The sequence below is a fragment of the Podarcis bocagei genome (genome assembly GCF_964188305.1).
Source record: "Podarcis bocagei genome assembly, chromosome: Z".
NCBI classification, from domain to species: domain Eukaryota; kingdom Metazoa; phylum Chordata; class Lepidosauria; order Squamata; family Lacertidae; genus Podarcis; species Podarcis bocagei.
In genome coordinates this window covers 18,951,185-18,968,876 of record NC_138140.1, presented here as the reverse complement: position 1 = coordinate 18,968,876, position 17,692 = coordinate 18,951,185, and the positions used below count along the sequence as shown (strand labels likewise).

The 17,692-nt window shown below is 46.8% G+C and overlaps 1 protein-coding gene and 1 long non-coding RNA gene across 5 annotated transcripts in view; one reads left to right on the top strand and one right to left on the bottom strand.

Moving 5' to 3' along the window:
• The window catches only part of COL5A1 (collagen type V alpha 1 chain), a 183,019-nt gene extending 169,971 nt beyond the window's left edge, over positions 1–13,048 (bottom strand). Inside the window, exon 1 of one of the 3 annotated variants that reach the window (XM_081178653.1) lies at positions 12,341–13,048. In XM_081178653.1, coding sequence (XP_081034779.1) covers positions 12,341–12,446 — 106 coding nt within the window. In that variant the 5' untranslated portion in view covers positions 12,447–13,048. The remainder of the gene's footprint in view (positions 1–12,340) is intronic. The other 2 variants (XM_081178655.1, XM_081178654.1) reach the window with 2 other exon arrangements.
• LOC308578487 lies at positions 11,654–15,317 on the top strand. 2 transcript variants are annotated; one of them, XR_014003932.1, is made up of 3 exons: positions 11,654–11,928; positions 12,209–12,434; positions 14,614–15,317. It is a non-coding gene; the product is annotated as an uncharacterized lncRNA (long non-coding RNA). The 2 variants fall into 2 exon arrangements; XR_014003933.1 differs by having other exon boundaries at positions 11,655–11,928; positions 14,611–15,317.
• The last annotated feature ends 2,375 nt before the right edge of the window (positions 15,318–17,692 follow it).

Genomic DNA, 17,692 nt, shown 5'->3' with positions numbered 1-17,692 from the left:
AAGCACCAACTTCATCCCATACCCTCCAAATGTCTCCTGTTTTGAGTGGGACATCCCAGATGGACAGAGGCCACCCTGGCTTCTGACCCTAATCTGGGATGTCCCATTTGGGCTTCCATGCTCTGGTTGTGCCAAAGTGTGGGACCAAAAGAGACACTTATTTGGTTCTGCACTGTGACACGAAACAGTTGGCTCACACCAGAGCATGGGACCAGAAAATGGAAGGAGAACTTACCTTGACCCACATACCACCACTCTTCTCCCTCCTTCCATTGTGGCACTTCCAGATATATCTGTGGCACCAGAGGAAGAGACTGCACCACTCAGAGCAGCGCCTCCTGAGGCTGTGTGGGGGGGCAGCCTTCCCAAGGCAGAGGAGGAGAAGGGGACAGGCAGGCTGGTGAGGAAGATGGTGGCAGCAGGGAGGGGGCAAGGGGGCAAGTAACAAGATCAGCAGAATGGGGTGTGTGCGCCCTGATTTGCCCTCCCAAAATGTTGGGGGGCATGCCAGTTTAATAACCTGAATTCTGTGTGTATGTGATAAGAGGGTCAGAACAACGTGGCTACTGGGTGAGGCCAAGGCGGTGGTGGGTGCATTTAGTCCAGGCTCCTGTTCTCACAGTGGCCAACCAGATGCCCATTATGGGAAACCTACAAGCAGGATCTGGGCACAAGGGCTACTCTTCCCTCCTGTGGTTCTCAGCAACTGGTATTCAGAGGCATTCTGGCTTCAACAGTGGAGGAGAAACATAATTAGAGCCCTGCTAGATCATGCCAATGGCACATCTAGTCCAGCATCCACTTCTCACAGTGGCCAACCTGTCGGAAACTCGCATGCAGGATCTGAGCAACAGAAACTCTCTCCCCTTGCTATTTTGAGCCAGGAATCGGACATCGGAACAGAAGTTCATTTTAGACGTCAGCTCCCGAGCATCGTGAAATAAAGCTGCAACAAAGCTCCCTCCAGGAGAGTCCTGCTTCCAATTATTGAGCTGTATTTTACTGTTTTACGTCTTGCCACAAAAATGTCTCGTTTTTCAAACACACACACACACACATATCCCAAGGATAACATATTCAGTTCCATTCTTATTTCAGACATCATGATATATCGGTATGTGACATTTTTGAAAGCCAGCTATCACCCAGCCCTAATCAAGACTAGGCAAGGCAGGTAGGACTTGTGGTCCACGCATCTGGAGAGAAGTGCTCTGGCCAACCTTGACCTGCATATACACCATGTTCTTTACTTGGCATATAGTCACTTACAATTATTTGGGTCAGCTGCTTTGCCCATCTGGAGTTACTTGCTCATAATGACATAAAAAGAGCCTGTCTGCTGGATCAGGCCAATGGCCCATCAAGCCCAGCATCCTTTTCTCACAGTGGCCAACCAGATGCCCCAGTGGGGAACTCACAAGCACGACTAGAGTACATGAGCCCTCTCCCCTCCTGTGGCTTCCAGCAACTTGAATTCAGAAGCATTGCTGCCTTATAGGTAAAGGTAAAGGGACCCCTGACCATTAGGTCCAGTCGTGGCCGACTCTGGGGTTGCGGCGCTCATCTCGCTTTATTGGCCGAGGGAGCCGGCGTACAACTTCCGGGTCATGTGGCCAGCATGACTAAGCTGCTTCAGGCGAACCAGAGCAGTGCACGGAAATGCCGTTTCCCTTCCCGCCGGAGCAGTACCTATTTATCTACTTGCACTTTGACATGCTTTCAAACTTCTAGGTTGGCAGGAGCAGGGACTGAGCAACGGGAGCTCACTCCGTTGCGGGGATTCAAACCGCCGACCTTCTGATCGGCAAGTCCTAGGCTCTGTGGTTTAACCCACAGCGCCATCCAGTCATCAAAAGCCTTCTCTTCCATGAATTTATCTCATTCTCTTTTAAAGCCATCTAAGTTGTGGCCATTCAGTTTTAGGTGAAATTACACTGAGCTCTCCAGCTCCATTCTTTCCTTGACATCCTCAGTTTTGTTGATGAAATTTTGGAGGATATTAAAAACTGGGAGAATTCTGAATTCTTATTTTATATATGCATATGCTTCAGTAGGAAGTGGCTGTAAATGCTTCTGAATTCCAGTTGCTGGAAAGAGCAGGGAGGGAGAGTTCCCTTGTACTCGGGTCCTGCTTTTGGATGCTGGAATAGATTGCACTGGCCCGAACTAGCAGACTTATGTTCTAAGGGACAATTTAGCATTTTCTCCTGTATGAAGAGGGACGCGGGTGGCGCTGTGGGTTAAACCACAGAGCCTAGGACTTGCCAATCAGAAGGTTGGCAATTCGAATCCCCGCGATGGGGTGAGCTCCCTTTGCTCGGTCTCTGCTCCTGCCAACCTAGCAGTTTGAAAGCACGTCAAAGTGCAAGTAGATAAATAGGTACCGCTCCGGCGGGAAGGGAAACAGTGTTTCTGTGCGCTGCTCTGGTTCGCCAGAAGTGGCTTAGTCATGCTGGCCACATGACCTGGAAGCTGTATGCCGGCTCCCTCGGCCAGTAAATTGAGATGAGCGCCGCAACCCCAGAATCGGCCACGACTGGACCTAATGGTCAGGGGTCCCTTTACCTTTTACCTGTATGAAGAAACAGGCCTGTAAGAAATTGCACTCCCCTGCTGGAGGCAGTATGCCTCTGAATACCAGTTGCTGGTTTTTTATGATTCCACAAGGCTCAGATAATATGGTTAACTGAGGGAAGAGTCTCCATTTTAGCTCTGTTCAGAATGTACCAAGGAAAACCACTAGCTCCGATGGTCCACAATAGGAATCAAAGCTCCCAGGATCACAAATGCAATTAATCTAAACACAAACATGCCTGGCAATGTTCAGTATCACACAAACAGAAGCCATATCCTTTAGGTCAAGAATGAGGAACCTCAACAACTCAGATAAGGAGGCAGGACATCACCACTACCCTCTCCTAAAAGCCCTCTGATTGAGATGCAGCTGGATCCAAGCCCTGCCTTCTTGAATGCACTCTGCACACGCTTCCTGACCCTCATCAGACCCTAGCATTGACAGCCAACAAGGAGTGGCCAGGGAGTCAGAGCACCATGGCCAAGACCTCCTTGGCAGAGTTTGCATTGCCTTTGGCTCCCTTTCTGCACTGCCTTCTTCTATACCTCTGCTCTAGATCTGTTTCCTGGATACCAGAGCACAGTCAAACAAACAGAGTGGAACATGCTGTCTCTCACCCCTCAAGCAGACACCATCAGGAGTCCCAGAATCCCAGCCCAGATAACAAATCTGGGTCAATGTCCTTTTGGATTATATCTTGCTGAGGCAGACTTTCGGCACTCAAGGAGCCAAATCCTACCCAAATACAGATTACTTTAAGAACTTAGCTGTTGTTAGTTGGCATCTGTTTGTCTCAGGAGACAATTGAAGAGTGCACCATCAGAGGTAAAGTCAAAGCGCTGGAAAGTTACAGCACCTGTTGTGGCTGCAGAGACCGATATGGGAGACACATGTTTTGTTGCAGCTGGGGCAGATGAGGGCATCTGTTTGTGCTGATGCAGATGTACCATTGCATTTCTTCTCTCTGCGCTCCTCCCAGCGGCTATTCCTACTCTGGTCTCTGCTATGGATACCTGACCTGACTGTCTGTCTCTTTATAAGAAGGAGCCTTACTGCTGGATCAGGCGAATGGCCCATCTAGTCCAGAGTCCTGTTCTCACAGTGGCCACCAGATGCCTCAATGGCAATTCTGCAAGCTGGACCTCAGTGCAACAGCACTCTCCCCACTAGCAGTTCCCAGCAACTGGTATTCAGAGCCATACCACCTCTGACTATGGAGGCAGAGCTCAGCCATCATGCCTAGTGGTTGCGAATAGCCCTATCCTCCATGAATTTATTCAATCCTCTTTTAAAGCTATCCAGGTCGGGTGGCCATCATTGCCTTCAATGAGAGTGAGTTCCATAGTTTAACTAGTCGCTACATGAAGAGGGGCTTTCTTTTATCTGTCCTGGATATTCCAACATTCAGCTTCACATGGCATTGAGATCTCAGTCACACTCAGCTCTGTTATCAGCCTGTGAATTCCAAAATCTGTTGATTTAAGTTTCCCCAAGTTACCCATTCTTCCATTCTGAAGTTCTCCACACCTCTACATCAGCTTCCACTATATGGTTTTCTTTTTTAACAGCCATCATGAATTTCATGAACCAGAATTTTAGCAGGAATTTCTCAATATGTAAACACATCTGCCTGACATAAACATTTTTTATTATTTTTTTGCAAAACCATTTTCCCTATTATAATGGATGTTCATACAAACATCCATTATAATAGGGGAAATGATTTTCCAATGACTGGGGGAAATGGTTTTCATGCATATATGCAATGTATAAACCCTTTATCCTAGTATACACTAGGGCTGGGTGATATATAGTCCAAAACTGGTTTTTCATTATATCGATTTCATAATTTTTGACCTGGCAATATATCATTAATCATGATGCGTGTGTGGGCACGCACTATGTAAAAATCACAATGTGGGAAAAACCGTGAAGGTGAAAGCGAGATGGCACCCAGCACTAGGCAAAGGTAAAGGGACCCCTGACCATTAGGTCCAGTCACGGATGACTCTGGGGTTGCGGTGCTCATCTCACTTTACTGGCCATGGGAGCCGGCGTACAGCTTCCAGGTCATGTGGCCAGCATGACTAAGCCGCCTCTGGCAAACCAGAGCAGCACACAGAAATGCCGTTTACCTTCCCGCCGGAGCGGTACCTATTTATCTACTTGCACTTCGTGCTTTTGAACTGCTAGGTTGGCAGGAGCAGGGCCTGAGCAAAGGGAGCTCACCCCGTCGCAGGGATTTGAACCACTGACCTTATTGTTTGGATGGAAAATGGGATTACAAAATTCAGGAAAGTGTGAATTGCAAAGGATGGCTGTATTTCGGTTCGCATATTGTTTCAGAATATGCAAACTAGGTAGGTTTGTATTTATTTGTTTTGTTTTGTAAAAATTATACAGAACTTGGTAGTAAAAAAACACAACAACCTCAAATTAGTTTACAAAAAGATAAAACAATAAGATTATCAGTAATAATAATTAATAGCAATAATTTAAGTCTTTTGAAAAATAGCCTAAAAACAGATCAAAACTTGCATCCGTTTTCTAAGCATCTGGGTAAAGGTAAAGGTAAAGGTAAAGGGACCCCTGACCATTAGGTCCAGTCATGACCAACTCTGGGGTTGCGGCGCTCATCTCGCTTTATTGGCCGAGGGAGCTGGCATACAGCTTCCGGGTCATGTGGCCAGCATGACTAAGCCACTTCTGGCAAACCAGAGCAGTGCACTGAAATGTTGTTTACCTTCCCACCAGACGGTACTTATTTATCTACTTGCACTTTGACATGCTTTCGAACTGCTAGGTTGGCAGGAGCAGGGACCGAGCATCAGGAGCTCACCCCGTTGCGGGGATTCGAACCGCCGACCTTCAGATCGGCAAGTCCTAGGCTCTGTGGTTTAACCCACAGCGCCACCCACGTCCTTTAAGCATCTGGGTAGTCTTGCCTAAACAAAATGTTTTTAGCAGGCACTGCAAATCGTACAGGGAAGAATACAGCATGACATCAATAGGCTGGGAGTTCCAAAGTGTAGGTGCTGCCACACTAAAATACTGAGTTGCTATGAAAGCAGAACTGAATTGAATTTATTTGCCAGCTACCTGGGAGTCATCTGACTCCAGAGTGCCTTTGGCATGCTGATGCAGGGCTTGTGACACTTGGACAATGAAGCTGAGATTGGACAAAGCCACGCAAATCAAACATTGGTAAAATGAAGCAAAATGGAGTTGTTTCTCCCACCTGCCCCAAAGATAGGCACAGAATACAACTCAAAGCAATAGGGAGTTGGATAATGCAGAAAGAGAGCTGTGGAGGCAGGTACAGTGGTAACTTGAGCTGATGCAGAGAGACTTGGTCACAGAAGAAGGTCCAGTGTTCATTGTAGCATCAGGTGTTGTACAACTGAACTATGGCTACTCTCCTAAAAATAAAGTAAAATCCTAGTCCCTATGGTTCTGACTTCCTGTGTGCAAAGTAGGTGCTCTACCCACTAAGCAACAGCCCTATCTATCCCAGGATCCCCATCCCCAGGCAAGTGTTATGCTGCAAGCCATACAGTGGACTCTATCCAAAGTCACAACAGGCAGAGGGATGCTTTCAATTATTCACCTGATATGTTTCAATCACATCCTGCTCAGAACAAACACTTTGCTGGGAAATCACTAGAATTAACAACACAGCATTGAGTGAGGTTTCCATGCCTCAGAATGCCCATCTTTGGGGAGGGAGTCTGTCGCCCCAGACAAGCCCCAGGGCTGCCCCTGTGACATCATCACCTCTCCAGTTTCCCAAGCCTATCTTGACACATGGGGAATGACCCAAGTTAAACAGAAGCAAATTCACTTCCACAGTGACTCAGCCGAAGGCATCTTAACAGTATATCCCATTTGTCTGGAGGCTGAGTCTGTTTCCATCTTGGTTGATTCTAATCTCTTTCCACAGCTCCTTCAAGAAGGGTCCAGATAAGCCAATGACAGCCCTTACTCTTTTTAAGGTTTCATACACTCCAACATTCCTTGGATGAAAATAGGGGCACTTCTCAGTCCCCATTCCCCGCTCCCAGCACAAGGCATTTCCTATCTGAAGAAGGCTGGGTGTCACCACGACTGCACAAACAGGACACAGCACATGCACCCTCCACCGTCTTGAGACACCCTCTTAATCTCAATTTTATTTTATTCTTCAGTAGATTTACAAGCACATACACAAAAACGGCCGTACCTTGGAAGTTGAACGGAATCCGTTCTGGAAGTCCATTCAACTTCCAAAACATTCAGCAACCAAAGCACAGCTTCTGGTTGGCTGCAGGAAGCTCCTGCAGTCAATCGGAAGCCGAGGAAGCCTCGTCGAACATTTGAGTTCCAAAGATCGTTCGCAAACCAGAACACTCACTTCCAGGGTTGTGGTGTTTGGGAGCTAAAACGTCTGAGTACCAAGGCGTTTGGGATCCAAGGTACGAGTGTACATAAATTTTCAAAAGGGGCAAGTTTAGACGTGGATGTAAAGGGTTTGGGGGGCTTTTAAATAAAAAATCTAGATTCCTTGTGCTCTGCTCTGCTCCCCCTTTCTTCTCACCCAGGGCAGCCCTGCCCTCTGCCTGCCCCTCAGAGTCAGCATGTCACACGGGATGGGGCCTCAGCGGCCACAGCCTCTCCTCACCCATTCTCGAGCAGTCACTATGAGCTCCCCATGGAGCAGCGGCCATGGAGAGACCATGCAGAGGCAGCGGGAAGTTCCCTTACCACCTCTTGGGACAAGTGCCAGCTCCTCCTCCTCCTCCTCCCCAAGCTCAGCAGTAGCCAGAAGCAACTGTAGTCCCTGGTGCACAATTTGTGTGGGGGCAACCCAGGCACCCCACACATCCAAAGATCCCCATCCCATCTTGTCCGCCGCAAGGGATCTCTGGCCTCGCCGCCACTTCCCCAGCTGCCTCGTTGAATGGATGCCCAGCCAATGTTGGGGGGATTCACTCTCCATGGGCCTTATTGGCTAGCTGGGTTCCTCCTTGGATGGGCAGGCAGGTGGCGCAGTGTGGTCCCACTTGCCTCCAGTGGCAAGGGCTGGGGTGGAGTGCAGGCTCTGTGAATCCTCTACACCCTGCTTGCACCCGTCCAACAGCATTGGTGGCAAGCATTGGGCTAGTGTGGTGTGTTCTATTTACCCTGTGCACCCCACCGTTGTCTTTTGTAATTCTGGGACTGTCCCTGGAAAATAGGGACACTTGGAGAGTATGAGGTTTCCCTCCCACCAGCATTTTATTTTATTTTATTGCAATGTTTGAAGTGGGTGCTGAGTTAAAGGCTAACCTATCCCTTCAAATTCTTGAATGCTTCAGGGATTTCCCATGGGAGAATTTAATACACCTCTTTGTGAAACACAAAAAGAGCCTGGTTCCTGGATCACTGGTCCAGCATCCTGTTCTCAGAGCAGCAAGTGTGCCGCCTTGCCCCTGCAATTGAAGGGGTTGGTGCCACGCGATATGCATGAGTGACGTCAGCACGCCATGTGACATGATGACATCATGTGCGCAGATCGCATGATGTGCTGACGTGTCGCACATATGCCACAGGGCAGGTGTGAGTGACACGAGTATGCCACACGGACTGCTTGGTTAATGTAAGCATGTAATGTGGCAAGTTTTCACTCCCCTGCAGATTTTGGGGAGATGTGGCCCCCTGCCTTAAATTGGGGGGGACCCCAGGCCCACCCTAGATGGTGCCTATGCACAGGGGCCAACCAGATGCTCTGATGGGAAGCTCTTGCATGCAGGACACTCCACTTGGAAGTTTTTCTTCTGAATATCATTTGCAATTGAGAAGCTGCATTAAAAAAAAATAACCATTTAGCCTGCAGCCTCTGGTTGCAGATTATGTGCTTTTGCCTAACAAAGTCATGGCAAAGAGCTAAGGATGAGAAATGCATCTTGTACTACATGTGAAAATATTTCCAACAACTGCTGTCTGCAGAAAGCCTAAAAGCTGTGTGGGCGGGATTCTCCCAACACAAAGCTCTATTCGGTAGTCGCTGAGGGTTTTAACTTTGTAAGTTGGCACCCTACAGGACCTGGACCGCAAGCCTGTAATATTAGGTCACTCCCCAGAGCCCCCCTTCCCCCGCCCATTCAAGCCTACTCAGAGCCTTTCATCTGTCACATCTGGACGCCTGGCACACAGGGGGTGTAAAGCTGAAGGAAATGGGAATCACATTTCTTTCCCTTCAGTTTCGTTTATTTTGCAAGACAGCTTGGATTTGGGGTGGGTGACCAAGGCCACATTTCACATCAGATGCCACTTTAAGCATTCATGGCTTCTCCTAAAGCATCCTGGGAGCTGTAGTTTGTTCGGGGTGGCGAGAGGTGGTAGGAGAACCCTGCTTCTTCTTCCAGAGCTACATTTCCCAGAGTTCCCTGTGAAGAGGGATTGAGTGTTAAACCGCTCTGAGAATTGTAGCTCTGAGAAAGGGGAACCGGGGGCCTCCATAGCTCAATGGCAGAGCACCTGCTTTGCACAAAGAAGGTCCCAGGTCCCTGGTGGCATTTCCAGATAGGTTCAGGAATGCCCAGGGAAGTAGAGGGTGGGGGGAGCTGCTGGCTGCTCATGCCACCTTCCCTGAGCCAGCCCTGTACCACTTTAGGAGGCTGGGATCTAAAGCTGCTCGGGGAAGGCAGTGTGAGAAGGATACTATGTGCCCTTCAATCCTAGCCTCACCCTCATGCCGCCCTCCCCAGATCCCAGACTCGAAAAGTGGCTCATGGGTTGGTGTTGCTCTAGCAGCATCAGCGGCAAGGGCTGGGCTGGCGCGTGGCAGGCTCTGTTTGCCCTCTGCACCCTCCGGTACATGTGCACCACCCAGGGGCTATGAAAACATGCTCTGCCCCTGCCTGAAGCCCTGCAGAGCTGCTGCCAGCTAGCATAGATGGTATTGAGGTAGCTGGACCAGTGGTACAAAACGGATCCCTGTGTTCCTGTGTTCCTAGTGCAGTTATGAAACTCACTGGATGGTTCTTGACATGTCACTCTTAGGGACACCACTGGATTCCTCTCCAAAAAGTGTTAGCAAACAGGGTCTGTCCTGCCAAAAATTCTGGCATGGATTGTATAATCTACGAGAGATGCTGCAGCCCATGTCAGGGCTCCACAGCAGAATACCCATAAGGGTCTCCAGAATTCTCTAGAGTCCAGAGGCTTTCAGTAAGGCAGAACGATAAATGAGGTCATAGAATCATGGAATTGTAGATTTGGGAGGGGTCCCCAAGGATCATCTAGCCCAATCCCCTGCAATGAAGGATTCACAGCTAAAGAACCCCTGGCAGATGGCTACCCAACCTCTGTTTAAAAACCTCCAACAAAGGATAAAGTTTCTTGTTTGTTCCACTGCTGAATAGAGCAGGGCAATATCTGATTTTCAACATCATGATATTTCACTAGCTATACATTGTGATATACAGATATATCATGATGTTTGAAATAAGGATGGAGCTATGTAGAGCTATGGCTTCACACTTTTTCCTGCATTGTGATTTTTGCATAGCGTGCGCGCGCACACACACAAACATCATGATTCATGATATATTGCCAGGTCAAAAATTATGAAACTGATATCATGACATTGGACTTCAAAACAGTTTTGGACAATATATATCGCCCAGCCACACTGTCAAACAACTCATAAAGCAGCCTTCCCCAACGTGGTGCCATCTAATTAACGGCTAGAGTATAACTCCCAGCAGCCCCACAGAAGCTGCCAGCAGGCTCAGCAGCCTACATGTCCAATGAGCAGGGATGATGGAGTGCAACAACTTCTGAACATAGGACCACAGGAAGCTGCCTTATCCTGAGTCAGACTATTAGTCTCTCTAGCTCAGGACCATCTGCACTAACTGGTTTCAGGTGGGGAACATTCCAAGTCCTACCTGGAGTTCCCAGCAGGAATTGAACCTGGGGACTTCTGAAAGCAAAGCAAAGCAGATGCTCTACCTTGGAGCTACCGCCCTTTCTCTACAATAAAGCAAGATTCTAATCCTCATTGTTTTGGATAATAAATAGGAAATAGGAGCCTGTCTTATACCAAGTGTCAGATCTGTTGGTCAATCTCCTTCAGTGTTGTCTACACTGACTGGCAGCAGCTTCCCAGGGTATCCATGATGAGGCATTCCCTAGCCCTACCTGGAGATGCGGGCGTAGATTGAACCAAGGACCTTCAGAATGCAAAGCAGAGCATGCAAATGCAGAGACCCAGTTTAAGGGCCAGCCCTATGTAGAGAGCTTGTTTTATACACTACCGACAACCTTCCAGCACTACTGCCTGCAGAAACGGGAGCAACTGGCATTCAGAGGCATACTGCCCCAGTACCAGAGGTCCAACATGGAGCATCATGGTTAGTAGCCACTGATAGCGTTGTCCTCCATGAATTCCAAGAAACTGATAAGAAACCACTAAGCGAGCGTAGCCTTTGTGAGCCTATGTCCTGCTTGGGTCCTATCTATTTGTGGATTTTGCATTAAGGGCATCTGACAGGCACTGTGGGAACAGGATGCTGAACTAGATGGGGATTCAGCAGCATCAGGATCTTATTATGTTCTTATGACTTGCAATAAACCCTGCTGTAACTGAATCCAAAGCAAAGCGTTGGAAGGGATCCCCAAGGGTTATGGACCCCAACCCACTGTAATACAGGTGTCTCTGCTCATCACTCCCTCCTGTTATTTCCTAAGGCGGCAGAGACGTTCCTCTTTCTTCTCTACAAGACTCCAGACCCATTGCTGGCGCTTTGTAAATACTGTACATACATAAGCAGCAGTAGGAAGCCCAGAACAAATGTTTATCACAAATATTTCACTTCATGGCATTTTTCAGTCTCAAAACTAACAGTCCAACTTTTTTCTTTGAAAAACAAAACTTAATACTGTTCCAAAGATATCCTTATTGGAACAGTCTGTCTGAGCTGGTTTCTATCCAGGTGTAACAGTAAGAAAACATCTCTTCCACGACCCACCAGTCAAAGGCAACATATATCATGGAACATTTTTGGTCTTCTTTCATGAAACCCAGATTTGGGGTTGGAGTAACATGATTTCCTGCGTTGGTCTCACTGACCCGCTCTGAGTTTTAGACGCAAGAATTTGTTTCCATAAAGTTCACTTAAGGCACATTAGGGGGCGTCTGTTTTCTAAGTTCATTTGAGTTTGCAAAGTTCCTGCCTTTGATCCCCAGATTGTTCCTCAGGAGCGGGGCGGGGGGCGGGAGTTTGCAGCTGGACACAGTTACGCTACGGAGAGATAATCCCAAGCAACAGACCTTTGCAAACTGTATAGATCATCTTCCGCAAGAAACCTTTCTCCCTCCCTAGAAACGGGTAAGAAACACTTTGCATTTCTGAAGTTTTCTCCTTTTGCCCGTCCCAGCCCTTGATAAATGGCATTCAAAGGACTGGGGCTGCTAAAATTATTCATGATAGTGCAAAAACAGTGCAAAACCTAGATTTGCTCCTGCATCTCTTTCAGTTGCTGCTGCATATATATATACTGTATGTATGTATGTATGTATGTGTGTGTGAGTGAGTGAGTGAGAGAATATATATGTATATATATAAGGCAATTCCAAATCTAAGCACTGCCTCAAACCTTTCCCTCTAGGAATCATGTATGAACACGATGGGGAAAAAATAATTGCGTGACCCGAGGGCAAAAACTCTTTAGAAATAAAAAGAAGTAAAATAAACAACCTGCATCTATAGCAAAAACAATTGAGTTGTTGGTCCCACTTACCTGCGTGGCTCTGGGCTACTGAATAGAGAAGACACATTACTAGACTCCAAGGGTGAATGGACCTCATCACCCAAGTCCTCCTTTTCCATCTTGTGTGAGTATCCATCGTCCACCGAGACAAAACAGGGATAATTATTATTTTGCTTGTGCAAAAGACGCAGCCTCAAGCCTGGTGGAATATTCTTTCTTTCTTTTAATATATATCCCTCCCCACCCCCCAAAGGAATGTTCTCTTTACGAAGCCATGAGTTTGGATGCTTGGGATGGAAGAGGAGGAGACTGGACGTCTCCTTCCAGCTGCTCTGCCTCTTCTCCAAAAAGTTTGCTTGGTGGCTGCTTTGCTTGGAAGATCGGCCGTTCCTTTCTTTCCTTAAGGGAGCCCACTGCTGTCCTCTTCCACCTCTGCCAGTGGCCCTCTGCTTGATCTGCCTTCCGGGGATGACTTTCTACACCGTGATGTTCCCCTTTCCCTTCTCTGATCTGGGAGTGAAACTTTTTTCTTTCCTCCTTCTCCTCTTTCTCCTCTTAGAGCAGATGAGGATAGGATGTCAATCCAGAGGTGCCTCGGCCAATCAGGATCTCGGAAGAGCCCTAATCCCCGCCTCTTCTTCCCTTCTCCGCAGATGGGAGGGGGAGGCGAGGGAAGGAGTTTGCAAAGAAAATTTTGTGTGTGTGGCAAAGAGAGAGGCCTGTCTTCCCCACCCTTTCAAGCTCCCCCTCCAACTAGGGCGTGAGAACAGGCAGGCAGAGGAGACCCCAGCGGGAAGTTTAAATCCAGTCGCTGGAGAATTGATGCATTAAAAGTGATGCATTTAAAAATAAAAAATCGTGCATTGGAAAAATGATGCATTGAAATAAAATCACAGAGCAAAATGATCAAGCACGGGGTAGAAGAGACAGAGATTTCATCTGTTTAGCTGAGTACTGTTTGCACTGGCTGGCAGCAATTGGCCATGACTGCAGGGAAAGCTGTTTCCCAGCCAGCAATGTAGAAATCTACCAAATCTGACTTTCTCCATAGGAACCTACCAAGCCCTGTGATCATCATGTAAGGCCATTCTTCATATGCCTTCTCCAAGAGAGGTCCAGAGGGTGGCAACATGAGAACGGGCCTTTTATGCAGTGGCTCCCTGTTTGTGAAATGCTCACCCCTGGGAGATTCACCTGGCACCTTCATTATACACCTTTAGATGCCAGGGTAAAATGTTCCGCTTCAACCAAGCCTTTGGCTCAGTAACATCCTTTGCAGTGGTGCCTCGGTTTTCAAACATAATCCATTCCAGAAGATGGTTCGACTTACGAAACGTTCGAAAACTGAAGCAGTTACTTCCAGAAGCATTTACTTACAGAAAACTCAATACGGAAGCCAGAAAGCATTTGAAAACCGATGCAGTTACTTCCAGGTTTTCGGCGTTTGAAAACCAGAACGTTCAATTTCCGAGACGTTCGAAAACCGAGACGTTCTATTTAATGGGTTTGTGGGAGGGGGTGAGGGTGGTTATTGTTTTGTTTTAGTTTTTTATTATATATTTTGTGTTTTTGCTTCTATTTTTGTGTTGTTAACTTCCCTGAGATCTACAGGTGAAGGGTGGTATACAAATTTAATAAATAATAATAACTTAATAGTTAAGACGATCCTACTGGATCAGGCCAATGGCACATCTAGTCCAACATCCTATTCTTACAGTGGCTGAACAGGAACCCAAAAAAGAAGCCCACAAGCAGGATATAAGTGTTAGCAGATCTTGCAGCCTGCTCTTTTCTTTCTAGTCCATTTTATTTTTTTCTCACTACCTGCTTCTTTTCGCTTCACTTGAAATCCACTCTCCTTCTTTCTTGCTTTCTTGTTGAGGAAGGGCAGCTTAGATGAAAAGGCTTTTGGAAGGGAAAATTCAGGGAAACTTTGGAGTTCTAAATCAATGTCTGGGCCCAAAACCTGCTAGGAGAGCTTGCAGCTTGGAGAATTAGATCACTTATGGTTTCTGGAGTTTGAAGGTTTTATTCATGCAGGAACTGTTTATAGGATGAGTGGTGATGAGACAGAGAAACAGCAGACATTTTGCCTCAACAAGTGGAGAGATTTTTTTTTAATAGCTCAGCTTTTGGGGGTGGAATTAACTTAAACAGAGGGCTACAAACAAATGCTGGCTAGATTGCTACACAAGCAGTGCCCGCTGGTGGTTTAACTACAAATTCAACAGAATGAAATGTATTAGCTTTTCTCCAGCACTGAATGCAACAGAAACATTCTCCTCTGCTTTGATTTCCAGCAGCTGGTATACAGAAACATACTTCCCCCAACAGCTGAGATGGAAAATACAAAGAGTCTGCTGGATCAAGCCAATGGCCCATCTAGTCCAGCAGCCTGTTCTCAGAGTGGCCAACCAGATGCCCCGATAGGAAGAAGCTCACAAGCAGGAACCAATCACAAGAGCACTCTCTCCCGCTGTTGTTTCCAGCAACTGGTATTCAGAAGCATCGCTGCCTCCAACCATGTAGGTGGAACATAGCCATTGTGACTAGTAGCCATCAATAGCCTTCTGTTCCTTCATGAATTTGTCAAATAATCTCTTAAAGCCATCCAAGTTGGTGACCATCACTGCCTCCTGTGGGAGCAAGGAGTCAGCTAGACTGGTAAAGGAAAAGTGATTTATATGCATTGTATATGCAATATAACATTGAGCCACCAGATGGTGATATGGAATCCTGTTTTTCTCTACCTGTTTTCCCTGTTTAAATTGACAACTCTTTAAACTGAAACGTTGGATGTGTCTAGATCTAGCCCAAGTGCCAAAGTTTAACTGCGCTATGTGAAGAAGTCCTTTCGTTTATCTGTCCTTAAGCTTCCAACATTCAGTTTCATTGGATGCCCACACAAAGTCCTAATGTTATGAGAGAGGGAGAAAATCTTTTCTCTCTCCAGTTTCTCCATGTCATTCACTTTTATCGTGTCTCCCCTTACTCACCTTTTTTTTTTTTTTGTAGAGTACAAAGCTTCAGAAAAAAAGACGAGAGAGACTTATTGGGTATGTTTATTATACAAGAATAAGAAGATCTGCAGCCCATTCAACCAAGTATGAACGTGAAATGTACATGAACATATGCATGGACTTTCATGTGTACTTTAAAAAAAAATGCAAGCGTTGCTGGAAATGTGGTGGACCAAAGAAGATTTTAAATATGAGAAGCTGAAATGCACACATCCCTGTATCCCTAAGGGAAGTGTCTCCAACACAGTTTCGATGGAGACTCTATCAAGGTATCCACGAGATCTCCCTTTGCAGTAGCTGGTGCTTTGCCATTAAACTGAAAAGGTCACGATTCCAGACAATGAGCTATTTGTGCCGACCAAAATGAGGGGCGGGGGAGTTGCCCCACATCTGGAGACCAAAAAAAAAAGAGAGAGAGAGATGAAGAATGACAAATATCAAGTGAATCACAAAGTTGGTCAGGACCTGCATGCTGTCATTTTAGAGGTCACAAATGCAGCCCAGCCAACTCCCCTCTTGATTTCTCCAGTGTGTCAAAAGTATGGTTTTGTTGTGGTAAAAGCTGGAATCTTCCCCACTGGAGAGGATCACTTGAGCCCAAAGGGTCACTGACCTCCTTAGGAGCGTCCCAGTTACATAGAAATGTGCAAACCCACACCCTCATTTGCACGCCCTCTGACATTTCAGAGACAAAGATAGTTGCTAGTGGGAACAGCCTTTATTCTTTTTTGTTTTTGTTTTTTTTTAGACTTTGTTGGAGCAAATCAAACAAATCAATAAAATAAAAACAACCAAAGTGGAATAGGATGTTAGTGTATTTTGCTTATTTCTTGACAAACCATCATCCAGAATTTGCACATACCTGAAATCTGTTTGTTGTGCCAGAGAGATGTCTGAGTGCCAAAAGAAAAAGAAAAAGGTTCATCTCTCTCTGCTGATACTTTGCAACAACACTACACAGGTTTCTGAAGTTGTTACGTTAGTGAACTGTTTTCAGCCACAGTGTTCATTTTTAATAATCCATCTGGTGGTGGTGGCTAGCGCTAGGGACACCCTCCAGACCCCAAATCTGTGGCCAGCCTTGGGGAACACCCTACCCACATCTGGCCTAGGTCTGAATCAATTTGGGGACGGTGCTAAAAATTAATGGGAGGTTTTCAAACCCTAATTAAACACATATCAGGAGGGCTTGGAGGACTTATTCCTGCTTAGAGGAAGAGGGTTCAGTCCTGCTGAAGTCTGCTTTGGAAGCACCATTGCTGCTTGCAGAAGAACACCACCCAGCTACATCACCTAGAATTCAAGTCTCCAGGGCCTGATGAGCTGCAACCAAGGATTAATGTAATCTTAGAATTCTTGGAAAACAGGTGAGGTACCGGCAGACAGGAGGCAGGCAAATGTCCCCATCTCCTAAAAATGAGGGGGGGGGGGAGAGACTCAGGTGACTACAGACTGGTCAGCAGGAAAGTACCGGAGATTACAGTCAAGCATAACTATGCACAACTGCTAGTTAGTACATGAAGGGATTAAGGACCACAGAGCTGTATTGCTAGATAGACTCAGGGTAGGACTTGAACCAATGGCTTCAAGTTACAAGAAAGCGGATTTCAACTAAACATGGGGAAGAACTTTCAGGTGGGAAGAGCTGTTCGGCAATGGAATAAACTCTGAGAAGAGCTGGTGGACACTCCATCCTTGGAGGATTTCAGCAGAGGTTGGATGGCCATCTGTCATGGGTGCATTAGTTGAGGTTCCTGCATAGCAGGGGGTTGGACTAGATGACCTATGGGATTCTGCCAACTCTACAATATATGCTTCTATGGTCAGAAAAGCCTGCTGGATCACGCAGATGAGAGGGCTCAGGCAGAGGAATCCCATGGGGGTGACACACCCATGTCCTTACCATTCACCCCATTCCATTCCAGCTGCTGCTGCTGCTGCTGCTAGTGAATAGTGAAGCAGTGATAGTTTCCAGCAAAATCTTGAGAGTTCTCATGAAATTCTCATGGGATCTCACTGCTGCTCCTTCTCCTCAGTACAGTACTGAACTGGATGGACCAAAGGCCTGACTCCTACTATAAAGCAACTTCCTCTGTTCCTATTTTCTGGCAATTTATTCTTCTAACCGGAGAGACCAGAAATTGAACATGGGAGCTCTTGCTAGCCAAACACAGGCCCAGCCACTGACCTCTCAAAGCAGATCCACATTCGCACAGAGGTGGATGAACTTTATCATCCTGAGGGCCACATTGCCTTCTGAGAACCTGGGGTCCACAAGCAGAGCCATGAATGCCAGCAATAACTTTTAGCGCAGTAGGCTCCAGATTGAATCCCCAATTGCATCTCCAGGTAGGACTGGTGA